Below are 26,552 nucleotides of genomic sequence, written 5' to 3'. Positions count from 1 at the left end.
TGATATCCAGACTTCTTGTCTTGAAAAAAGTGTAAAAAGGTTCACTTATATGGATTTTCAACGAGTTGAATTGACGGTAAACTCTCAGGCGTGCAATATTGACAATATTGAGCAATATTGAGAAATACTGAGTAACAGAGTACCCCCCCCTTCCCATCTTGTTTAATGCCGAAGGTCGTTGTTGAGACTTTGTTCTACAGTATATATTCTGTTCATAGCTGACTATCACTGAAAAACATTACATTATTACGTTACCAACATGGTAAGTTTTTTTTTTTCTCAGTAGTTTTTTCCTCAAATGTTGGTAACTGTTTGTCTCAATTTATCAGGTTATTTCAAATCAATCTGCAGTTGTATTTTGGTGTAAAAGAAAATCTCATTCTAATATATGTAGATATTAGAAGGAGAATTATTTTCATGAACAGCAAAGTTTTGATTTTACAAACTTATAGATGTTACTCTGATGATGAATGGTCCTTCTAATCCATCTTCACTCTGCTTTATCATTTCAAAATAATTTTTTATGCAATTCCCGTTCCAATTCAATCATTTTCCTTAATTTTTTTTTTAAAGGTTTTGGTCTGGCTATTGATTCCTATTTGAAATTTTTAATTAGTGTCCTGAGACCTGAGCTTTAATGTGTTATGGGTGTTGGTGGGACTTGTTGGCCATTTTGATACTACATTGATCATTCTAATGTGCTTTGACACACACAACTGTGTGTCTACAAATGAGGCTCACAGTTCTAAGTTTAGCAAAATTAAGTTGAAAGGCGAAAATAACCCAAAATGTAATGTCCTCATATGAGGATCAGGGTCATGGTAGGTTAAAATATAAATAAAATGAACAACAAAAAGGGAAATAAAATCTGTTTCTTCATGAGGATGTTCAGGAACAGTCCAGCCCATGCTTATAGCAAACTTTACTAACTATTGCTTGCTTAAATTGCTTATGATATTTACAGCAATTTAATAAGCCTTTCACAGTACACATCAGAAATGAGTATTGTTAAAAGAAAGAAAAAAAGTGAGTGTTCTTTGTTTCCCTGAAGAAACGTTTGGCTCTGGTGTTGCTGCTCTGCAGTCTTCCCTCACTTACAAACGCTTTTTGTCAGCGTAGAAGTCCGATCTTTGGTGGGATAAAACACACACATCCTCACCCACACAGTCTTACTTTATATTCAGTCCCACTTATGATGGCGGGATATTTGGAGCTTGCATACTTATTTACAACCTCTTTTTCGCCTAAAGGCATGACACACTGTACGGATGAAGTTGATAACACATGGCATGCAGTAGGATCGTCATGGAGAAACAGTGAATGTATGGACTGTACTTGTGATGAATGTTGCTCTGCGTAAGTTTACAGATCAAAACATTATAGTATGCAAATGTAAAGAAAATAATTTCTGGTTATTCATGGTTTTACTGTTGACTGTGTGATTGCAGATATTACATCCCCAGAGAGATCCCTACAGACTGTGTGTCTGTGTTTGACTCAAAGGCTTGTGTATACAAGGTGCACAAGAAGGATGACCCAACAGTTGAATGTCCATTTTTATCTGCAGTGGGGAAGTGAATAAATTAGAAAATACACAAAGATCCTTTAAAATGATTGATAATATGATTTCATATGAATGAGTGAATTAATAAATCTTAAATTTCTTCATGCCTCATTCTTTATGTGTGGGAGAAAAGATCATTTCTGCAACAGAAAAACACAAACCATGGTGAAGGGACAAATGAAGATCCTTTGTCATTAGGACTAGATTTGTACTGTCCTACTTGTCTAATGTTTTCAGAAGTTCTGGAAGATGCTTCTCAAAGTATGAAAAATCTAATGTGTGATGACAAAGGTGACTCAGTCAGGTGACACTGTCACAGGCACCTCATACACATTTGTAAAAGTTGGGGAAAGGACATGACATGATGTTCAAAACTGGAGTATTTTTGTTGGTCTCACCTTAAAACATATACAACAGTCAAAATGTTAGTGCAAAAGTATAATAAAAAAAAGAATGGTCATGGTCATAAAATGTTCAGAATTCTTCTCCTAAAACAACATTTCCAAAACGACAAGTTCACGCTAACAGCACACAAACAATCATAACCTGTCAAAGTGGGAAAAGTATGTGAACTGTTGCACTTAATAACTAGTTGAACTTCCCACAATCTTCAGGGCCCTGGCGGTTACAGCTCTGAAGGCAAGCAAGCAGATTCATCGGGTTACAAAACAAGCTAACAGCTAGAACATTGAAGGTTGAGATGAGTCAGCCCCTCCTGAACACAGTTTCTCCACCATGAGACTTCACAATACTTTTCCCTGCATTCTGGGTCACTGAGTTCATGTTTCTCATGGGCCACTGGTTTACCATCGAGCACCAGCCCTATTCCACCGCTAGGTGGCAAGGCAAGCAAGTGTATTCTGGTATTTCCACTGTATTGTCTTTATTGTCTTTATTTCATTTCAGCGAGCAAGAGAGAGAGAGAGAGAGAGAGAGAATTGAAAATACAAGAGGAGTTTTGCAAATGCTCTATGAATCTGTTGCGTTACCTCATCATTAACCTAAAGAAAGCTTTCATCTTTCTGTTAACTGTGTTGGACCCAGTGATGAGAGCGTCCCAACAACAACAACAACAACAACAGTGAGACCCAAATAAGAAAAACTCATGCTTTCTCTCTTCCTTCACCTTCAGTTGTTGAGTTGCACTCCTTGCCTTCCTTTGGATTATTGCTTTTTTTTTTAGCACTGAAACTCATGTGCAGGATTGAAAGAAGATTCTGCAAGAAGGATTAACTTCTTCAATCAACATTTTTCTTAAATTGGAAGTGGTTTTTGTTTGCTGTGTCATCTGTAGGAGATTTTTCTTGCAGCTGGAATAATGTGTTCATCCTGGAGTAGAGACTCCTGGTTTGCAGTGATTTTTGGTGCTATGCTGGTTGTTGTTACTGCGGCTAATGCTGGACTACACCAGGACAGAAGACAGGCTGGATCGTCTTCATGCTTCGGAGGCTTTGATCTCTACTTTGTTTTGGACAAGTGAGTTAACCTGACACACTGTTGGAGGGGATGATGATCATGAAGGGTTTGTGTTGACAAGTGAAAGCCAGTTAAAAATCTATGAGAAATTTTCTCAGGACAGTCTGTTGAATTAGAACAATTTCTAATTTTGTAGTTTTGATTTCCTGCATTGTATATATCTCCTGTTAATACTCCTGCTCCCTCTCTCTGCTGACAGCCTTGCCAAGGTATCTTGATGTAATACTTTACACATAGCCACAAAAGCATTAATGCACATAGTAAATATGCATCATTTAATAGTAAATTTGTGGGGGTTTTTTTTACCATGCAAGTCATTGTCTGTCAAAATGTTTTCATGATGTCATCACCATTTCTTTTATCAAGATGCCCTCTTGTGTTGTGTCATGCAGCAGTATGATGGGCACACTGCTCCTCTGATAAACCTTGAGCTACGTTTCAGCTTGACATATTTCCACAGATGGTAACAATTAGTGGTGTGTTAGGTGTTCCCCCATCCATCAGTCTGCTGCAGGCTGCACAGATTATAACAGTTACTGCTCTTGACTTTTGTTTGGTTCACCCACTTTAAATAACATTACACCATGTAGGCAGTTTTTTTTTTACACCCAGAATTACTGGGCAGTAATTGTATGGAGCCTCTGCATCATTCATGTTTTCTCATCTTCTAGGAGTTTTCACATAGTTTGTCTATCTTAAGTAGGACACAGGATGTTTGGCTTGCCGGCAAAGTCAACTAAATATAGTTTTCATTTAGAAACAGTTTCCATGTTTATCTAACCTGGTTTTTGGTGATCTCTCGTTTGCCTCTAGTCATGCAACATGGGTGAAAGCTAATCAAAGCTGTAACAATGAATTCAATTAATAACATTTTTGATTAGGCACTAAATACAACTTCTTATTGTACACTTATTGAAGTTGCTTTTGCATTTTTAAGCAAAACCTCCATTTCAACTTCTCTTCAGCAAAGTCAGTCAAGCGGAAATAGTTCAAATAAATGCCAAATGTCACATGTGAGTGTTTACCTGACTTTTCCAGAGTAACACTTATAGGGAAAGCACGCAGCTGCTCTGGCACTGTTAGCCAACAGACTGTTGTCTTTGGACTGCGTCAGAGTATTTACATTATGACATCTCTTTTTCTTCAAACCTGTTTTAAAACAGCCTGCTTTTATTACTATGTCTTTCCCATGAGCCAAAAGTGTTTTCCAACTAGGTCAACAACGAATTCAGACTCTTTCTTATCTGGAAGACAGAGTTGGTGGATTGTAGTGTGCTGTGACACTGACTTTGTTGCTTCATGATGAGTCTCTTCCTCTAGTGATGCTAATGGATTTTCCAGGTGTTATACAGTTTCATATCATTGCCAACTGCAGGCACAAAACTGTTCCTCTGAGGGGAAATTAGGCAACTGTGTGTAACAGTGAATAACAGTTAGCGTAAGTCATCTTTTTACAACACAAATTTAGATTCAGTGCATGACCTGACAGCATTTATTGTTGGGACTTCGCTTGTTTGTCCTCCACTTACCTTCACTGTACTCGTGCAGTGTCTGCCTGATGCCTCTTCTCCTCTTCTCTCTCTTCTACATGTCTACTCTGCCCTTTCTCCATGAGCACCAGATGTTCCAGTGTTTCTGCCTGTTGGCGCCGCTGTTTGTGCTGGGACTTGTGTCATAGTAACAAAGGAAAAATAATCGTTTTGAGAAATGTTTCACTGGGTTGTTGGGTTACAAAAATATAGATCACATGAAAGGAATTTTTGATAAGCATCAATACTTTTACATACAAGCTCACTAACTGATCTACTATTTGATCAATAATAATCAGACAAGACTGCACATGGACATCTATACCTTGATAATTAGATGAAGAGACAGATGTTAACTCCTTAACTCAATTTAATCTTTATATTCTTGGAACAGCAGAACAAGACTTTATGGCTGCTGCTATAAAGTCCAATAAAAATAGCAAGGAAAAATAAGAATAGCTCACAGAAGCAAAAACAACTTAGATTTAATTTCATTAGAAAAGAGGGAAATGAGGACAAGATGATTAACATCCACATCTTTGCAGTCATAGAGCTGCTTGTATGAAGGCTTAACAAAGATGCATTCATTTGACAACACAACATTGATATAATTAAAGGTACGTTTTCTAAAGATAATAACCTTTATCTGAGGACAACATTGGGCACCATGGCAATATAGAGGTTAGCGCTGTTGCCCCACAATAAGAAAGTTTTAGGTTTGATTCTTTATGTTTAGAGTTTGAATGTTCTCCCTGTGCCTGCAAGGGTTTTCTTCCCACCATCCAAAGACATCATGTTTGGCTTAACTGCTGACTCTACATCGTCCATAGGTCTGAGAGTGAGTGTGAGTGGTTGTTGGTCTCTGTCTGTCTCTGTGTGTTGGTCCTGTGATGGACTGGTGACCTGTCCAGGGTGACCCCGCCCTCATCCAATGTGAGAAGAAGAATGATTGAATGAATGAGGACAACATCACTGCTACTTCTCAGAGTAAACAAGCTGTGATACATAGATTATCCACTTATGCAGCAAATTCTGTTCACCTCTGATTCTGTTGAAACCCAAAAGCTAAGGGGACACACAATGACCCCAAATAGGTGCATTATTTATAGCATTTTATGTCTACGAGACCTTCACTACTGTGCAAACTGCAGGGATCTTTCAAATGTCCATTGTTAATTTTACAGCAGTCAAACAGTAATACATGGGGGTGGGGGGATGAGGGTGGAGTCATATTGTTGGTTGAAACAGACTCACATTAATTTCTCTTCTCTCTCAGATCTGGAAGTGTGCAGAATCACTGGACCGAAATCTACCACTTTGTTGAACATTTAGCTCATAAATTCATAAGGTAAAAAAAAATAATAATCAAAAAATCATTTGTGTCCTCATTCGTCTGTGAGAAAACATAAAACAAGAAATAAATACTAATCTAATACAGTGCATTTTTCTCTTTGCCTCAGTCCACAGTTGCGGATGTCCTTCATTGTGTTCTCCACCGAGGGAAGAATCTTAATGAGCCTGACAGAAGACAGGTGGGTGCAGATCCCCTCATTACTTTTAATTCTAGACTTTTCAATCTTCCAGCCAATAGGAATGAGTATAATACCAGATTTGGCCAAAGGTCACACACAGTTATGATCCCACTCCTTTTTTATGACCATGAAGAGATTCCAGACAGATACTTTCCCTCACTGTGATCTGTCTATGGTGTCTTCTGTCTGCTCGACTACTTCATGTGGTTTTTGACACATTGTGGGCAGCTCATGTGCCTATTCTTTCCTCAGCAGCCACAGATTTTCTTCACTGATCCACTGTTCGCCTGATAATACTGATAATAATAATCCAATACACACTAAAGCTGTTTCAGTTTGTTCACTGGTTGCACTGTACTGCTATTTTCTGCAAATGCTGACCTTATGAGAAGTATAATTCTATTACCATGCCTCACAGTGTCTGTTTTCAGTCAAAAGTATGTCCACAGATGAATCCCACAGAATATTTTCAGTTTGATTATAGGCGAGTGTGGATTAATCTGCCCCTGTACTTTTGCTCAGGGAGCGCATTCGGAAAGGTCTGGAGGAGCTCCAGAGGGTCCTTCCAGGGGGAGACACATTCATGCATGAGGGCATCCTGAGGGTGAGCACCCTCTCCATGTCCTGCTGCAAACTGAAATCTGCTTTACTTCCAGAGTCTCTTAAGGACACAGCACCACTCGGTCCAGAGCACTGAATGACTGTTGCATTGGAGCAGGGGTTTATAACATGGTACCCGATAGATGATCTACTGTTTCACTGCAGTTTTTCTTTTTTTTCACAGGCCAGTGAGCAGATATACTATGGGAATACTGAAGGTAATGCTTTTATACTGCACATTTTTTCAAGGACATTGAGAAATAGAGCGTTTTTCCCCAGTTACTGTACCTCAATAAATTATTCCCATGAAACAACCAAAGTGGAAAACATTGTCTCTATTGCTTACAGTTAATTGAAATACACCCATTGACACCTGTTCTAATCTACTGGTGCCGGCCTGCCATAACTTCTATCTATATGTCTTTCTTCCACAATGTTTTTACAATGTTTTCTCAAAGCATATACAGTATAAACTATATCACTTATTTATTATTGAGGTTATAGATAAAAGTGATACTGTGCCTTATTGTGCTTAGAATTATTTTTTTTCTCAATTCAATGCAGCTAAGTCCAAATGAATCACTAACTGTAAACTCAGATCAACAACAGTTATTTCAACCTACATATAAAATGCACCATAAAAGTCGACTAAATGGCAGAACAGTTGTATTGGAGCACCTCATAAAGCTCACATTAAGTGTGTGTAAAGCAGAGTAGCAGACTTTGTATCATTTTAAAGTTTAACAAACCAAACATTGTTTTATTCTGACTGGGAGGTGCGGTAAATTCTTCAACAATAAATAAAACGATATTTGTCGGATAATAATAACACTGACGCCTGGTTGTTTGCCAAGGACAGGAGAATAAATTAAGTGAGCAGGACAGACCCAATTCTTTCTGTCTGCAGGTTATCGCACTGCCAGTGTTATCATTGCTCTGACAGATGGAGAGCTGCATGAGGATCTTTTCTACTACGCAGAGCGAGAGGTGGGAGACCTGAAAAAAAGGTTAAATGGGTCAGACAAATCACAACCAGCTGAGCCATCTAACAGGGCACGTGATAGATCAGATCAAACACTTCCATACACCTATAGACTACTTCACCACTTTGATCCTGTTTAGATGGGGAGAAATGGGGGTATAGCAGCTGCCATAGTTATCCATCTTAAACCCAGTTGTCATCTCCACATCTGCACTGTGATTTAATGTTTTATTTGGTTCCCCCACCACTCAGGCACTACCAGCCAGGGCTGAGTGCCCTCAGACATATGGGGCGAATATTTACTGTAGCTTGGTACCTGTGGGAGGCCCCATACGTTGGCATTTAGTGTCCAGATTCTTGGAAATTAAACATTTGGCTCATGTGGTCTGTTTGGTATTGAGGCATCTTGTGACATTTCTGTTGTCACATGATGTTGGAATAATATTCAACAGGATCATGGTGTTGCCCAACTTGTTCTGAGATGTTTTTGAAGGTCAGGCAAACACAAGCCTGTTTTCTCCATGTTTTGAATGATGTTGTGAAATGAAGAACTGTAATTGAACCCAGGTGTTCAGCTTCTTTCTGTTTTTCCTATGAATGTGTGTGCATACCTGACAGGCTAACCGTTCCCGAAGCCTTGGTGCCTCAGTTTACTGTGTGGGGGTGAAGGACTTCAATGAGACACAGGTGCATTGTTTTTTTTTTTAATTAAGCCATCATCTTTAACTTAATATCTAATGACATCTGGGCCTCAGAGAGTGAAATGGATAATAAGATTGTAAATTTGAAGCGTTTCAAATCAAAACTGTATTTCACAAACACAGAAACTGATCTTTTAAGCTATAAAGAGCTTTAAATCCCAACCACAGTCAGTTCAGTACAACGTCAACACTGTCATTTCAGTTACAAAAACAGTTTAAACTGTTTGTATAACTATCACACACGTGCTAGCCTTTGGGCTTCAGACACACGTGATTGGAGAGAAATTTCATATTTCCAATCAACTTATATCAGGTATCAAGTCATTATTATCTGAATAATTGCCAAGTGTGTCAAAAAGCCCCCAATCAGTGGTATAAAAATTGTTTTGTTTGTCCACTGAAAGAAGTTACATAATTATGTGAATTGTGTTCATATGGACTGCTCCGGTTTAATAAAATGCTGATTCTGCCTGGTCTATTTCACATCTGGGCATCAGGGACTGAAAAGAAGTCATGAATGAATTATTGTAACTCTGACTTGTGAATCTAATAATGTGCCTTCTCTGTAGCTGGCAAAGATTGCTGATAGCAAGGATCATGTCTTCCCTGTAAATGATGGATTTGAAGCTTTGCAAGGGGTCATCGATTCGGTAAGTATTGTCTCATTTCAGCTCTGCCCACAAACATCTTCACATCGCACCAACTACAATTTAGATTGAATTACAGAGGAAAGGAAATTATCCGAATAGTCTTAATGTAATATTACCTGTCACTTCTTCTTTGGTCTGATCAATTAATGACAAAATAACACACAGCTGAAGACAAAATAGGTTTAAGGCATATTAAGTTATTCCATCCACAGAGCCAGAGACTGAATTCCAAGAAAACTTGCTGTGACTCTGAGTTCCCTGCTTTTAATAAATGGTTTAAGCCAAACATGATTAAAATACGCTGTTTCTATCTTTTAAGACCCACCTTAAACGTTTGTGCCCAATAACTCAAGAATTGAAAAACAATTTGTCATGGAGGGGGCTGTTGTCACTGGGGTACAAACTTTATGGAGAGGAGCTAAAGGTCATGCAGCTGATTGCCATCTGGAGCAAATTATCAGCAAAATAAGAACTGTTGCTTCTTGCTCATGCGAGGGAGGCAGTGGTTCATGAATGAGTATTCTTCCTCTTCAGGGTTATAGCCGGGCATGTTCCTGGAAAGCAGAGCTTCATCTACAGGCGGCACCTGAGAATTATGGAAACTTTAATCCAAGAGACCCCAGTGATGTCAGGGTTATGAAGAGGCGTATTAAAGTCATGACTGTGGTTTAAACTTATTCCTACAATCCGGAATAGACCAACACGTTACCAAATAACTGCCAAAATATTATCCCTAAATGGTCAGGAAACCATAAAATGAGACTGTTTTTCAAAGTCTCCTTTTGTGGTTAAGAAGGCTACACAAACATGTACAGCTGAATGGTTTACACTTTGTGCTCCTCTCGTCAGATCCTGAAGAAGTCATGTATTGAGATCTTGGCAGCAGAGCCCTCCAGCATCTGTGCAGGAGGTCAGGAAAGGAAAACTGTTATCCCTTTCATCCTCTTTAAAACACTCAACAATGAAATCCTCAGCTGCTCCTCATAGGAAGCACAAAATTAAAAAATGTTTAGCTGATTTCTCTGCTTCTCTTCTTTTCGACCAGAGTCTTTCCAAGTGGTGGTGAGAGGAAATGGATTCCTTCACGCCCGAAACGTCGACAAAGTCTTGTGCAGCTTCCGAATCAATGACACCCTCACTAGAAGTGAGTAACTTTTCTATGTGTTAAACTAAAACAGCCCCCCCGATTAGCTGTGTGTGCATGCTCTGTTCCTGAAGGAAGCTAGTGCTGTAACTTGTCACACACAACACAGTGACTAAAAGCTCATCGCTCAGTTTAGGATAAAAACAGCTGGCCCACCTCAGGGAACAGGCCATTATAAGATCTATTTTCACTACACTTCCCATACACCAAACACCAAATGAGCAACACAGCTGGAATCCACTTTGATGAAGCTTACAGCCATGCTGGTGTTACAGATATCATGGCTCTTGTTTTAAAAAGCACACTGTACAATGGTACCGCATTAACAAATGCCAGAAAAGGTACCACACACAAGGTGGAGGGAAGGAAAAGGCCTCAGGGATACAGTTTCTCCATGGTCTTCAGTAGTAACTTACTATCAAGCTGTTAAACACACTTCCTACCCTGCATACCACAGGAGGCACTGGTCTAATTACTGAGCAAGATATTCAGCAGAGTCCAGGCACAAGCTGTCTACACTGCTGATGTAGCAGTGATAAAAAGCCATGTTTCTTTTTGAACCTCATAGCAGTGCATCCCTCTGTCTTACTGAATCAAATTTGGAATAAATAAATTGCTGCAGCAGTAGGGGTGGCTACAGCTGCTCATTTTCCTTTCTTATGTGGAAGCATTTATCATTCTTGCTTAGAAAGGGGAGCAAAAAACTGTGACAAAACAGCACAGCCAGAGAGTGTGCTGATGTTTATGGCTGGTTTGTTGTTGTAAAACAGTTGACAAGCCACGTGAGGGTGCATGATAAATATCAAGCGTGTAATACTATGAAGATTTCCCCATAGTGCTGTGATAGATGGCACAGCACTGCTGCTTACCAGTTGTTTCTATTAATAATCTTATTCAATTGGAAGAATAATTGTTATCTGAATCAAAATAAGTAAAATGGTACTTTTTCTTTAAGGGGGACATTTGAAATTAATCTTTTCTAAGAATCGAGAAACAACATCATGTAACCCTGCAGAAAAGATCCGAAATGGTTCTCATTTCTGTCACCCTAAAGTCAGAGCTGGCATTGACCCAGCCACCCTAAGGAGACCGTCTGGCTCCACACTGTTGTGTACTATACCATAATAGACATATATAATATATAATAAAGTACACATGCAGCACTCATTTCTAACCCTAACCCTGTTTTGCTTGCTTTAATAAGAGGGCATCTTGCTCTTTAATTCAAATTCTTATAACAAAGAAAAAAAAAAAAAGCCTTTTCAGCATTAATCACAAGTTAGCAATCCTTCTAAATCATTCCTTATTTCATTTCAGCATGACACAAGACACTGTTTTCTGTAGACAAACAGTGGACATGGAAACAATTTGAGTAAAATTATCTCCTTATGTCAGTCCAATATACCGGTACCCTCTTCCTCCAGATTGATTCACTTCTCCAGCTTGTTTACACAGAATTCTCTGGAACTTGGGGGCGAACTTTCAGTGAAAACTATTAAAGCACAGTTAGCTCGCCTGGAGATAAGACCTACAGTCCAGATTAAAACACATTTCTTTTATAATACATATTTACTTTGCCCACATTGACTCTCCCCCTCTAACCCTCTGTATACTTTTCAAATGTGGCAAAGTGGTGAAGAGGAAAGCAAAAATATGTAACTGACATGTGTAGAGCAGATGAATCGATGTTTGAATTTATGTCGCCAGGAAAAAGTAGCAGTAAATACATTCAGGCGCGTTTGGATTTGGCAGGTCCTGATCTGAGCTGTCTATTGTTTTGGCCACAAACCCTGCAATGGAGAAAACCAAACTGTTTGAATTATGAGACAAGGCATACCTGCTAAATATGCCTTTTTTTTGCCTCATCACCAAAGGTTATATAAGAAAATCCATAAAAGTGACATGTCTGTATGACAGATAAGGAGTTCCAGTTTATTTTAGTTCATCATGAAGACTGGAAACTGGGAGGAACATTGAACTTGACCTTAAGAAAGTGAGTAAATCTGTCTAGCATCCGCTAATAAATGAACATGTATTAAGTGGAAGATTTTTATATCATTAAATACACACATAATAAAAAGTATTATTGAGTTTTAAAGTTGGCCGGGGGGAGATTTTTATTATAAAGACTTATAATAAATCTTTATGCTGAACTAATCTAACTATCACCTGGATACAGCTGCTGGACTATAGATACATAAGGCGGTTATGTTCTCCTCAAACTCCAATACAACAACAGAGAAAAATTTCTAACTTCCCCAAAAATATTGCTATTGTTTAAAATATAGTATGAAATAAGTTTGATTTAAAAAAAATGTGGTAGGCTGAAATACCTCAAGTAAATATAGATTGAATTTGTTGGGCATCAGTCCAGGAGAATAGCCTTTAAAAGACTGGACATCACCTGAAACAATAAATCCAACTCATTTTACTGGTTAAGGCTGAACATCTAAACAAGTGTCGGCACAGTGAGACACAAACCCCTGGGAATTAAACAGTGCAACAAAACAGCATGACATGGACCAGGGATATTTTCCACTACCTTTTAACTTTCTACCCAGGGGACTTCAAAATCTACAGATGTCAGAGAATCTGAGCTCTTTACCAGACCTGTCTTCAGTTTTGTCCTAGTTTAATAGTGTGAGGCCATTGTGGGGGTGAGGTGGGAACTCCGAGTGTGACCATATCTGGCCCAGTTTGTGTTGGCCCTGAGTTGTATCTCAGTACTGACTGACTTCCCATGCTTAACGTTTCAGCGGAAGAACAGTCGCAACCGATGCAGTTGATTGTGTCCATTTGCTCAGTTCTGGGGTATGCTCTCCTTCTGCCAGGATAAACAGACGGGTTTGGGCGACAATGCTTGTTGGAGTCACTTTCCTAACAGCCAGCTGGATGAGAAGAAGACCTAGATAATGCCTGAAAAACAAACGCTATAGGGAAATAGTTTATAATTATGTGTCTGGGGAGGATGCAGATGTCTTGATACAACAGACAACAAAGCATTTTTGTTGTTTCTTTTCCTTTGTGAAACTATCATCTCAGATGTTAATTGAGTGAAGTGATCGACATCAACTCCTGTAAATGCGGATTCCCTTTCTCACTAAGCCCAACAGTTATTGAATTAAAATGAAGTCATGTGGTGATAATCAAAGTTAGTAAAGTCAGTCTCTCTGTAAACTGGCTAAACAATGACCCAAACTTAAAAGTTATTCAGGTCATGATTGTGGATCAGAGCTTTCTGTGTCAGTGACTTTTACTGACTATTAACATAAGACTTGGATGTTTCGCTGATGTTTGCTTTTTTCTTCTTTTTTTTTTTGAAAATGATCCCTTCTGCTCCAGTGGTGAAGCCTTTGATTGTGGAAGATACATATCTTCTCTGCCCTGCGCCAGTGCTTGAAGATGAGGGGATGTAAGTCGTTACTTATTCGGTTTCACATGACACCATCTAGTCTGTTTTTCTAAGACGCTGCATAAATGACAGCGGAGACATTTTTATTCTTCTGTTCCAGGGCAGCAAACCTTTATGTCAGTATGAACGAAGGTCTCAGCTTCATCTCAAGCTCAGTCACCATTACGACAGTGAGCTGTGTGAGTAGAGTACAATGGACTATCATTTAGCTTTGATGCTAGACTCTTTTAAGGTCATGGTGCACTCCAGGAGAAGAAATATTGCATGAAGAACAGACAACTAGCCAGTTAAACTAATCCAAACACTAAAACTAATCCAAACAGTGAAATACAAAGTCTGTGTGACTGATGTAAATGAATTAGGAATTGCATAATGAGTCTTTATTTAAGTGGTGATTCCATGGAAGATAAGACCAAAAGAGCTTCTTTCCTACAGAAGTGGTTTACACAGGTTCATTGCACTACATGTCTATGTTTACATGTCTCTGTTACAGTCTGATGGGACCATTCTGGCCATAGCTCTGCTCATCCTGATGCTGCTCCTGGTCTTGGCTCTTCTCTGGTGGTTCTGGCCTCTCTGCTGTACTGTGGTGAGTGTTCTAAAACACTAACGCAATTATAGCGTGCACATTTTGCGGTTTTACAGATGGACAGCCACTGGTCAACTCTTCCTCAAATTTTAGGTCGTTTCCAGATCTATCTTGTCTTATTAACTCAAGCAACACTCCAATGGTAAGAAGGTTACAATCTTCGAGTCAGTCAGGTTGTATGGCTCTTTTGACTCTGCAGTTGAAACTTGAAGGCTACTGGGTGAACGTATGTTCAAGTAATTTTGCCGCTGTTAAAATAATCTGCATCTCCAAAGGTCATGGCAAGTGACCTCCAAGTCTCAGCTCTCAGTGCTCACTTAGTATGTTCCTGCAAGATTTAAAAAAATCCTCTAACAATAATAGCTCGGAAAATTTTTCATTTCCAGTTTGTGTGGGAAAAACACCCACTGAATGTTTTGGGGTAATTTCTCTGTTACTATGAAGTTTGTAGAAACAAGATAACTCACCAGGAATTAAAAGGAATGAAAATAAATAAATGACTAAACAAATGATAAAGTAATAAATGACATATATATATATATATATATATATATATTAGTGATTCCCCTTGATACAGTAAAAAGAAGAAATCCATCTAGAAAAAACATGATCATGCCACGATTTAGTAAAATTGCCAGCATCACAATCTTTTAAAATCTACTGTTCCCAGATGCTCTCAGTAATATGTATTTCTCCTTTCAAATGAAAAGTGGAGTGTCCCCTTAAAATCCACTCCAATGTTTCCAGAGCTGGAAACAGGAGGGCTGAGAATTGCCAGAGAGAGATGTCAGCTTTTACAACATGGCCGTCTCTCCCTTTACTTTCTCTGTTCTTGTCCATTTCATTGCAAATTGAAGTGTGTGCAGCGAGTCTGTTTAGGAAAGTGACTATAGGTTACCATGGGGAATCATTTAATGTTCCAGGGTTTGGAGGAGCACGAAGGAAAATTACAACAAGATTTGGGATTTCTTGATTTGCCGAGTGCAGTTAATGTCTTCATTGCACTGGTGAAACACACTGACGGGTTATATGGGGATATGGTACTGAACAAAAAGGAAATGGGAGACGGTGGAGGACATAGACCGTACTGTACATGCTGTGTGTGCGCAATCTGTGTCTCATATTCAGCATGGATTGAGAGTTCAAATCTGATAAATAGAAAAACAAAAACTATAACTTTAAATGGATGAAAGTACACTGTACAGAAAATCTGAGCTGAATTATGAGGCTGTCTCTCCTCTCCTCCTCACTCCTCTTACTTCTCCTAATCAACAACCTCAGGCCAAAAAAATCTGGACAGCAGATTTCTAGGTCAGTGCATCGCTCTTGTAAGAAGGAAAAAAACAATTCCTCAGCCATGTGTTGTTGTGTAACCATCTTGCTGCACACATTTGACAGAGGTCTACATATCTGACATGCACATAAAAAAAACAAAAAAAACAAAGCCCCTGTGATATATGTGTTTATGTCTTCTGATCTTATATTCATTCCCCCTACAGATCATCCATGAACCCCCACCGCCTGTTGTCGACGAGAGCTCGGTAGGCGCAGCACCATCATTACTGGTTCTGTTTCTGATGACTCAAAATAAAGCTGTAGACAGCTTCCAGTATTTAGGTTGTGTAATAACCGATTTCAATCAGACCATTTTATTAGACATCAGTCTCAGCATCATTCACTCATGCCTCTTTTTTGAATTCTGGTTTCACTCATTTAGCAATTCATCATGTGTGATGTAGAGTCGATGCCCTCTATAAATAACAATGAAATTCTGACTGTTACTGTTGTTTTTCCTCCCCTTGGTCCTGCTTGAATTAAGAAATATTATGTAAAATTTAACTGATTAATAACATTATTTCCCATGAATCATTCCTTCATTCATTTGTCTTCTACTGCTTATCTGGGTTATAAGGGGTGCTGGGGCCAATCCCAGCTCAGTCTGGGTGAGAGCAGGGTACACCCTGGACAGGTCAGCAGTCCTTCACAAGGCCAACACACAGAGACACACAGAGACCAACAACCACTCACACTCACAGTCAGACCTACGGACAATTTAGGGTCACCAGTTAACCCAAACATGCAAACGCCACACAGAAAGGCCCCAGGCTGGGAACCGAACCCGCGATTTTCAGCACTAACTAATGAATCAATGATCAACACACACAATGTGATAACAAAGAGCTAGCATGCAACTGTGGGGCATATCATCTGCATTCATTTACAGCAATAAAACCAAAAATCAAGTTTAACTGGTGAACTTATTTCAAACAAAGACTCTAATCATGGCCTCAAACGCAGCTTCCAGACTTCATCATGGATCCTCCGTTTGGCATCGTGCTAGATTATGAGCCAGACAGAGTGTATTAAATAGAAGGAAACATCACAAGTTTGGGCTTTGTAATGTTCTCTGACCTGACAAGAGGGGACAGAAATGAGGGGTGGGTTTAGAGTTGGGGGGCAGATAGACCATATTGATATGGTGGTGATGAGAGCTGAGAATTTTTATCGGGTAGAGTTTATCTGGAATGGAAAATAACGAAGAAAAAAACCAACAAATAAACATGAATCTACCAATTTTTGTGCTTAGTTTGCAGCTCAGTGGGAGGTATATAAACAACATCTGTATAAATATATACAACATTTTACGCTGCCCCTACTCCAGTAGAAGCTAACTATTTAACCACCCTGTCGTATGCTGTCCTGTATGGCTGTACTGCTTAAGCTAAACTCCAACACATTTTTTATGTGCTCTCCACCTTTTAAAGGACCAACAGTAATTGGACAAACTAACATACACTTTTAATATTTGGTTGCAAATCCTTTGCAGTCAATGACAGCCTGAAGTCTTGAACCCATAGACCCATAGACTAGATGCTGGGTATCATCCCTGCGGATGCTCTGCCAGGCCTCGAATACAGCTGCCTTCAGTTCCTGCTTGTTCTTTGGACATTTCCCCTTCAGTTATATCTTCAGAAAGTGAAATGCATGCTAAGTTGGATTCAGGTCAGGCGATTGACTTGGCCGTTACATAACATTCCACTTCTTTCCCTTGAAAAACTCCATCTGGATCATGAAGCATTTGGCTGAATATACGCAAATAATTTTGCCTGAAACACTTGAGGATTCATCTTGCTGCTTTTTCAGCCGTCACCTTGGCGGCCATACATGCCCACACCATTACACTACCACCACCACTGCCTCACTAAAGAGGTGGTATGCTTTGGATCTTGAGCAGTTCCTTCCCTTCCCCATCCCTCTTCATCATGCTGGTAGAGGTTGATCTTTGTCTCATCTGTCCATAGGATGTTCTTCATGAACTGCACAGACTCTTTTCAATATTTTTTTTGGCAAACCCTAATCTGGCCTTCCTGTTTTTGAAGTTCAACAACAGGTTACGCCTTGTGGTGAACCCTCTGTATTCACTCTGGTCAAGTCTTGTCTTAATTGTTGACTTTGACAACGATACTTCTACCTCCTGGAGGGTGTTCTTGACCTGGTCAACTGTTGTGAAGGGCTTTTTCTTGCTCAATGTAAGGATTCTTTTGTCCTACGGCAAACTTGTTTTCCAGGGTCTTCCTGGTTTTTGGCATTGCTGAGCTCACCAGTGTGACCATTATTTTTAAGAATGCACCAAACTCTTCATTTGGCCACATCTAATGTTTTTGTTATCACTCCAATGGGTTTGTTTTGATTTTTCATCCTAATGGTGGCTTGTTTCATTGCTAGCCACAGCTTCACATGGAGAGTTGGCCTCACCAGATTACACATGCAAATACCACATTTGAAATTAACCATTTATCTTCTCTCTGTAAATGAAATAATGAGGGAATAACATACCAGCTGAGCAGCCAATTGGCCAGTTACTTCTGGTCCTATAAAAAGGTGGAGGGCACATATAAAATGTGTTGTATTTGTATGCTGTTCACCTGATATGGACATAATTTAAAGATAAAGTCTTCATTTAAAGCACCTCTTGTTTGTTTTATTTCAAATCCACTGTGGTGTTGTACAGAGCGTCAAACACTGGAAATTGTATGTTCAATGTCAAAATATATATGGATTTGACTGTATATTTCACCTATTTTCTGTCATTTCATAGGATGATGAGGACTTTGAAGCCCCGAAGAAGAAATGGCCAACTGTAGATGCCTCCTACTATGGAGGAAGAGGAGTTGGAGGAATTAAAAGGATGGAGGTGAGATCTAGCAAATATCATCTACTCTAAAGCTGTTGTGTTATTTAGAAACCAATACCCTGCTAGGATGTAACTGGTTCACCGTTTCTCTATAAAGACAAAACCTAAGGACAAACAACTTTAACTGCACTAACATGGAAGCATCTCAGGCAGATTCGCAGTCATTCAGAGCCTACCTGATCATCTTTTTCCACATTTACCAACGGTGTAAAACAAAGCAATGCCTGTCAGGCTCATAAATCTGACGCTCTCTATTATCAGGTACGCTGGGGTGAGAAAGGCTCCACAGAAGAAGGGGCAAAGCTGGAAAAGGCCAAAAATGCCAAAGTGAAGATGCCTGAGCAGGAGTACGTGCAGCCACCCATGCGGGTTCTCAACAATGGCATGCAGAAACCGCCAGGGCCACGGAAGTGGTACTCACCGATCAAGGTACCAAGATGAGGAGCCAGGGGGAAAACTGTCTGGGGCGCACGTTTGGTCTGCAGATGCTCTTTGAAGTCTCATCGTTGATGATAGCTAAAAACAGCAACCATATAGAAATGATGAGTTTTGTCTGTTCCAGAGCAGATATAACAAATCCCAGAGGATTTCACTGACGTTTTTCCAACAAATATACATTTTTTTAATTTCATTTAGAAAAACAGTGGTGATTGCAAAATAAGAATTTTCTTTCTTTTTTTTTTATCTGTTAGCAAGAAATATATCGCATATAACACACATCTGCACATATACTCCATGTTTGAGGATATGTAACTCATAGTTTTATTAAAGGGCATGGTAATGAAAACAGCATAAGAAGTGCTAAGGTAATAATACAAAAGGTGAATACTGGCACACACTAACTTCCTGCAGGGCCAGCATGGGGTTAAAAGAGTCATTCTGAAGCCTTCCCAGTCAGCAGGGGATTGCTAATAGAAACCAGACTCCTGTTGGACTGACCTCCAGGGAGCAGGGATGCACAGCCAGCAGTTTTGCGAGGAAAAACAGCTGCATTTTCTGCTGTTATCCTCAAAGTATTTGCCGTGTTTTAAACTATGAAGAGTCAGTTCAGAATGAACCAAAACTATTTCATTTCGACACTTTGAAATGAATGCAGGAATGGGATTATGCTGGTTGTCGTAATGCAGTAAGAGTTCAAAGGGTTGATACCAGAAACCTGATCATGTTCTCGTCAATGGAAATTTTTTTTCCTTTGTAATTTAAAATCACTGTAACAGTAATGCCTTGACTTCTCTCTCTGTTTCCATAGAGCAAACTGGATGCATTGTGGGTACTCTTAAGGAAAGGCTATGACCGTGTGTCTGTAATGAGACCTCATCCAGGTGACAAGGTACGAGCAACACAAAAGCCTCACAGATAGACATTAAAACATATTTTTATTCTTCGGCCTACATTCTGTAAGCTGACGTAAATTTGGCAGAAAATTAGCATTTGGCAAAGAGGCAGATTCTTTTCTATCTGACGAAACTGAGACACTGAACCAGCTGCAAGTGATGAAGTGTGCACAGAGACTCATGGGAAAACTTGTGGTGAGTTTGGGTTTAGTCTTCAGTGCGCTGCAACGTAAAGACGTCTGGTGAAGTCATTATGTAAAGCCAAATGTAATTCCTCAAAGGCCAGCTGTAGTTGGGGTTAACAATACGATGACCTCTGTTGTTGGCAGCTGACGTTCAGTCTGACTGTAGGATCCACAAGTGCTGGAAAAAGAGAATCAGAGGGAATTCTGTATAAAGCTATCCCTCACCCACAAGAGTTTATGTAATGTTTCATTTTTCCCAGAGTCTGAAAGAAAACTGTTTCGATTTAAGAGCATCCACTGCCAACTGAGTTTGAAAAGATCTATACTATAAGGATTTGTAAATTCATTTGAACAAACATGAAGCGTCATTTAAAGCTGAGGCTACTACTCATTTTTTGTGTAATCTACAGTTCATTATGATCCATTATGCTGAAAATATTCTCACAACACTCACAGCTGCCCAGACAAGTCTTTGATATATGTATTAGATAGATGAAACTTCAGGTAATCATGCCATCATCCACCCATCTTTCTATCCACAAAAACACAAGACGAGAAGGTTAACAGAGGCACAGTCTCTGGCCCAAATGGAGTTTATTTTAACCTTGTGAAGATATGAACTGCAGTGTGTTAGATTATTAATGAGTAAATACCAATGCAGCAAGATATCTTATCTGAGGTAAGGATTATTTCAGACAGTGAAAACACCAAATAGCTGCATTGTAGTATTTGAATGTTATCATTGAATATTATGGGAGTTCATGATTCAAGCACAGTGTCAAACAAACAAACGTGTTTAGTGATTTCCTTTCAGTTTACAGAGTAATTTGTCTTCTGTTAAAGTTTCTCACATTAACAGCTGAAGCTGAACATAGATACTGTGGGAGTTGGAAACAGTCTGTATTAGTATCTATCATCCCCAAATATTTCTAGACTTTGTTGATAAAATATCTACAGCAACAGGGCAGATTTATGTGCAGCCTGTTATTTGGATAATGCTGTGTAAAAATGCACAGCGATTACACCCTGAGACTGAAAATTAGCAGAATACGTGGCTTATTTAGTGTATTGCCCAAATTCTAATCATTGCAGAGACCCCCTCCAAAATAATATCTTTATCATGTGTGGCCCATTTTAGAAAGCATCATCTTGATGGACCTTTATAGTTTTTACCCCAAATGTACCAATTCTTGAGGGACACTTATCCACCGATAAAAATATTATATATTTCCTTATCTGTATTTTTATATAAGGAGGCATACTCTTTCTCTTTGGACATAAACAAATTAGAAATGGTTAGTTTTGCTTCTGATCACACTTAGGGGCAAAATCGTCAGTCAAAGCTTAGCCTTATGAAATCTGTGAATGTTTCCAGAAAAGCCGTTACAGCTCTCCTTCCACAGAAAACAACTAAGCCCTGTGTCCAAATAATGAGACCTTAATGCAAACACTGTGACTCTCTACCAGACCAGTCAGTTCACTGACTGTAAAAATAATACCAACCTTTTCCACAGTCAGAAAAGTTTTTGGCCTGTGACCAAGCAGAAGAGGGAGAGAATAGAGGTCATGCTCCCAGACGAGGATACCTCTCAAAAATTAATTCTGATGAGTAAGTTCCAGGATACAGAAAAGAGTTAAACAACGCTGATGAGCAGAGATGGAAAGAAAAGAAATAGTTTTATGCCTGTGAAGATGGATGGGGCCCATGGAAGAGGCAAAAAAGCCTCACATTCTGTGAGATAATGAAGAACACGAAGAGTTATGACTTTGGCATGCTTTCAGATTGATTTTATGAACCAGATTTGATAATCAGTCAGCAAGGCCAGTTTGCCTTCAAGTAAAATGCAGTTCAGCTTGATTCTGATTTAATAGATAGCCAGGATAATTTGTTCAGACATGGGGAACTAGATTTGGGGAATGCTAGAGATGAACCAATCTTTAAAGTGGACTAGTTCCCCCTACCTCACCGCTGTAATTATATACAGGTTATGTTATGCACCGCTCTGTAATTAGTGTGTAGTGTGACTCTCCCTCACTAGAAAACATGGTTTATTAGTATGCTGGAAAAAAGCTTGGGTCTGCTATCCTTGATGATTTACAGTAAACAAGCTTGTTTTGCTCACAATTAGGAGAGTTGTGTCAAAGCCTTGTTTTTATAACTTCCCCTAAAGTTATAGGCGATCCGTTGGGTCTCTTTAAATAATTCTATAAAGAGTTTGGTCTACACCTGCTCTTTATGTAAAGTGCCTTAATGTAACTTTGTTATGATTTGGCGCTATATAAATAAAACTGATTTGATTTTGATTTGATTTAAATGAATATAGGTGAGAGGTGATACTTCAGTCTTCCAAAGGAATCAAACACAGAACACAACAGTGGAGATAAGACTCAACATCTAAAAAAAACGTTTTCTCCAGTTCCTGCAACTATGATACAGTGAACAAATCCCAGAGATACAAAGATTCGTTGCAATTACTTGCCATCAAGAACCAAAGTAATGAAAAGAAAAAGGTTTAAATTTCTCATTCCATCAATGTCAGATGTTTTAAATGCATTATTTTGTTTCTTTCTTTCTCAGAGGTCATTTCGCCCCAGAGGTAACAAGAGCAGAGCTGTCTGTCCTTATCAGTTCACTGCAACTCCCTGATCCCTGAGTGCAGCTGCTCCAAGGGTGTAGCTTGTTTCTGGAATATGATAGTCTCTCTTGCATGACATCACTTTGGTTTAGATTGGGGTGAGCGAAGGCAGGCAAACTTGTCCATCTGAGTGGGGCATACATATAATTAACTCTGAGGAAAAGGATCCAAAAATTGATTGAGGATGTTGATCATATGTAGATTGTGGTTGTGTTTCTATACAGGCTACAGTTAGTCAGTCCGAGCACCATCTGCTGTCACGATTGGTCAGATTGTCACAGAAAACAGTAACGTGGTAGTATCTCATCTAATTTTTCTCGTAATTCAACTCTCAGAAGGCAGGCAGGTTGTGCGTTTTGTCAAAGAGATAAGAAGAAGAAAGCAAAGCAAGAACAGCAAAGGTCTACAAGCAAACGTCATTTTCCCCAGGAGTCATTTCTTCCATTATAGAAAACAACATTTTAAAAGATGTACTGAGAATTAAAAAAAAGCTATTATTATTATTATTATTGCATTATTATTAAATAGATCTAAATTGAAATGCTTTTCTGTTTTTGCAGTGATTCCTTTTTTTGCATCTCAAGCTTATTTACCCGTGACCCTTGTAGTTTAAGCTAGCTAGCTAGCATTAGCATGTCAGAAAAAATGCTTTAGCTACTGAAGTGAATGTTGCAGCAGTGCACCACATGCTGTTACACACTTCAGGTGTCCCTGGTAGTTTATGAAGTCAGCTGCAGCTACATGGGGTTTGACATTGAAAAAGCTGGTCTGCTTCTGCTCTGTGACAGAACTTAAACCCAATGAAATAGAAAATGATGTGAAATACAAATTTTTTGCCACAATATGTTTTCTTTGAATAGCAGATAAATTGAGGAAATAAAGACTCGCTCTACTTGTCTCAGTCTCTCACATGATCTTCCAGATAACTTCACTCAAAGCTGTACAAATTAATCCTTACTGTGCTAAAAGACACAGAGTTAACTTATTTATATTCAACATGTGTTGAAGACAACAGCTGATTGCTTTGGGTTTATGATTTTATGAAATCTCAACAAGACAGAGCATCATATGGACAGGCTGACAGTCAGCGTCAGGTGACTCAGAGCTGCACAGTAAAGATACTGTCACAGAAAATGAGTCATTGTGTATTTCCTTTGTTAAACATTTCCATCATAACAATGTCTAATAATGATTTGTTTGCTGAGGAAGTTTGCTTCTCAAAAATGTTAGTTATTAATATTAGTTACATATGAAAAAAATAAAGCAATGATTTGGTTCTGACTTTTTCTCTCTCACACAAAATAATCAAAAGCACCACTAAGAGTATGAGAAAATAGCTCTGTATTGTAGGGACATGTTCCTTCTCATTTTATAGATTTACTTTAGAAACCGCTGCGTGGTAAGGAAAACAGAAAAGGCATGTAACGTGTTGATGTTATTTTTAGTGTATGTCCTTTAAAATCAGGTCTGTTTTTAAATTTCAGGGAAGATGCATGAACTTCACTCGAGCCAAGTCTCCCTCTCCTCGCTACCCACAATACAGCCACCAGTCATCTCCCATCTACAATCCCCCCAGCAAGTGTCCACCTCCGCCGCAGGGCACCCTCCCACCAATCCCAAACAGCCCTCCATCATCTCCCTCCTATTCCTACCCCAACCTTCCACCGCTGCCACCAACACCTCCTCCCAGCGCTGACTGTCCCTCTCCTCCCATCACTCCTCCACCTTACACAGCATCCCCAAACCGGGCTCTTCCTCCGACCGGCATACACATACCTGCCTCCCCATCGCTCCCACCCACCCCTCCACCCTCTGCCTCCCCAACTGGCTCACTGCCTCCACCCCCACAGGGACCTCCACCAGGGAGAGCCCCTCCACCTGCACGCGCACCGCCGCGCCCTGGCATGTAAAAGCTCTGGCGAGGGGGGGGGGGAGAGTGAGTCCCATAAGTTTGAGAGATGCAACATGGAGTACCACCAGCGATCAGCACTTGACCATCCTTGATTGTACCTGCGAGCAAGGACATTTGAGCACCTCATGCATCGCTCAGCAGGCTGTGGCCTTTCTGCTTTGTGAAGGGGAGCAGCGAGGAGCCGTCTTTAGCTATTTGTCTACAGTGACTGTTGTATACATCTAGCCCAACAGTGCAATTGTTCTGCTGAATTGAAATGCTTGAATTTCCAGACCTGCCCTGAAAAATGAGGTCATGCAGGCCGGCTCAAAAACATTTGCCTCATCAGTCGTCTGAGCTACAGCCCCTGCTGTCCCCTCCATGAGCACAACAGATTGGATGAATCCTAACCAGTCTGTACCAATGGATCTTACAAGCAGTACAGTCAATCAGTCAATTGATTATGATACTGAAATGTGTCTGCATACCATTCCCTAACTTCCCTGATAAGAGATGAAATATGTTTTAGAGGAGTCAGAAGAGATCTCTGTTTTTGTACTCTTGAATGTTGGGCAATTGCATGCAATAGTGTCAATAATTCTTTTGATACATTTTTTACCTTGTTTTATACATAAACACTTTTTTTTTTATTTGTGCTACTTTTGTTGAATAGATCATATTTCCTGAGTTTTTATTTTTGTGGTTAGATAAACCATTTTTTGCTGATAAACACTAGACAGTAACCATTACTGAACTCGCAGCAACTTTTGGGTTCCACGCCGTATGAAACCAGCCTAATGTGACTCACAGCTAGAGCTTATGTTTTGTGCACATTGAAAAAAACTAAAAAAAAAAACAAAAAACAACAACAACAACAACAGGGATTTAGACATTAAACTCACCCTATCAGTATAAACAGGTTTGACTGTAATCACTGCTATAGGTACAGGATATGTTTGTCTGTCAAGACAAAAATACATCAGGTTTCAGGGAAAACGCTTTGCACATCATCTCGCTCATCCAGCCACAGGCTTTTGCAGGAGCTGGGTATTTATGTAAATAATCATTTTGATATAACCAAGTGTGTTCAGATATCTGTGGGTGTGGGTGTGTGTGTGTGAGAGAGAGAGAGAGAGAGAGAGAGAGACTAGTGTACTACATGTATCAGTAGTAATCACGGTTGCGGTGTTTCCAGTTCCTCAAAGCTTGGCTCACAATAACAGCATGCTATTTCCTGGTTCATATTAAGTTCATTGTAGATCAAATTAGAGGTTAATATGAAGATGTCATTTAATGGAGATCAGAGGAGTCTCTGCAGAATCCAAAACAGATTGTGAGGTTATCTCAAACAATCAGAAAGACAGTTTGTAACTTTATATTCACACACTATGTTAGACACCTATGTCTGTTCATTGAAAAGGAAAGTAAACAATCTAAGTGTATTGGTCTCTGTTTCTTTTTTATATGGATACAATTACTGACTTGTAAAGAATTGGGATTTACATCTGACAAGGTGAAAACAGCCGCTGAGCAGTAGTTTGTTCTCTGAGCTTTCATCAAAAACCTATAAAGGCTTTCTGGGTTAACTCCCATACTTCCTTCAGTCACTATGCTCCTCCTTCTCCCCAAATCCACAGAATGTTTCCATGCTACTTATTCGACACTATGTTAAGATCTCAAGATACTCTGCAACTACAAGAGTGGGTGTACTACTTTTTATTTCATCCTCTTTGCTTTAACAGTTAGTTGGCCAACACACTGCTGATGGGGTCACTGAGGTTACACAGTGGAGAGCGGCTGAATGCAAAGAGCTCCATCTCTGTGACAGGGGAAAAAAGAGCAAAGAATATGCAGAGCAGGGCTAAGTGAATCCAGATGCTCATATGCTGCATTATGTCACTTGCACAAACTGAGTGAGCTATCTTGGAAACTATTAGAAACACAATCTAACTCTCAGGAAATGTGGACAGGCTGCAGGAAAGGCATGCCGGTGCTAACGGTTTGCGACATAATTTGGGGATGGGACACAGTGAAATAATAAGCTATAGCGAGTGAGCGAGTGTTTCCAAGAAAGTGACTGATCAGAGTTTGAAGTTTGCTTCTATCGTATGTGGTTGACCAGATGCAAGGAC

The 26,552-nt window shown here is 39.5% G+C and overlaps 1 protein-coding gene across 2 annotated transcripts; it reads left to right on the top strand.

The window, feature by feature from the left end:
- The first annotated feature begins 2,547 nt into the window (after nucleotides 1-2,547).
- On the top strand, nucleotides 2,548-25,310 carry antxr1a (ANTXR cell adhesion molecule 1a). Of its 2 annotated transcripts, XM_029510296.1 has the most exons (19): nucleotides 2,548-3,040; nucleotides 5,846-5,917; nucleotides 6,030-6,101; nucleotides 6,624-6,705; nucleotides 6,886-6,919; nucleotides 7,609-7,688; nucleotides 8,302-8,370; nucleotides 8,954-9,034; nucleotides 9,884-9,944; nucleotides 10,080-10,178; nucleotides 13,521-13,590; nucleotides 13,691-13,769; nucleotides 14,084-14,179; nucleotides 15,679-15,720; nucleotides 18,279-18,374; nucleotides 18,636-18,803; nucleotides 19,624-19,704; nucleotides 24,014-24,173; nucleotides 24,327-25,310. In XM_029510296.1, the coding sequence occupies exons 1-19, from the start codon at nucleotides 2,883-2,885 to the stop codon at nucleotides 24,437-24,439; spliced, it is 1,713 nt and encodes a 570-aa protein (XP_029366156.1). In that variant the 5' UTR covers nucleotides 2,548-2,882; the 3' UTR covers nucleotides 24,440-25,310. The 2 variants fall into 2 exon arrangements, with proteins under 2 accessions (XP_029366156.1, XP_029366155.1); XM_029510295.1 differs by having other exon boundaries at nucleotides 24,014-25,310.
- Nucleotides 25,311-26,552: the final 1,242 nt, after the last annotated feature.

Source organism: Echeneis naucrates, chromosome 9 (genome assembly GCF_900963305.1).
Source record: "Echeneis naucrates chromosome 9, fEcheNa1.1, whole genome shotgun sequence".
Classification (NCBI taxonomy): domain Eukaryota; kingdom Metazoa; phylum Chordata; class Actinopteri; order Carangiformes; family Echeneidae; genus Echeneis; species Echeneis naucrates.
Note: the sequence above shows the minus strand (reverse complement) of the source record. Positions and strands in the feature narration are given on the sequence as shown.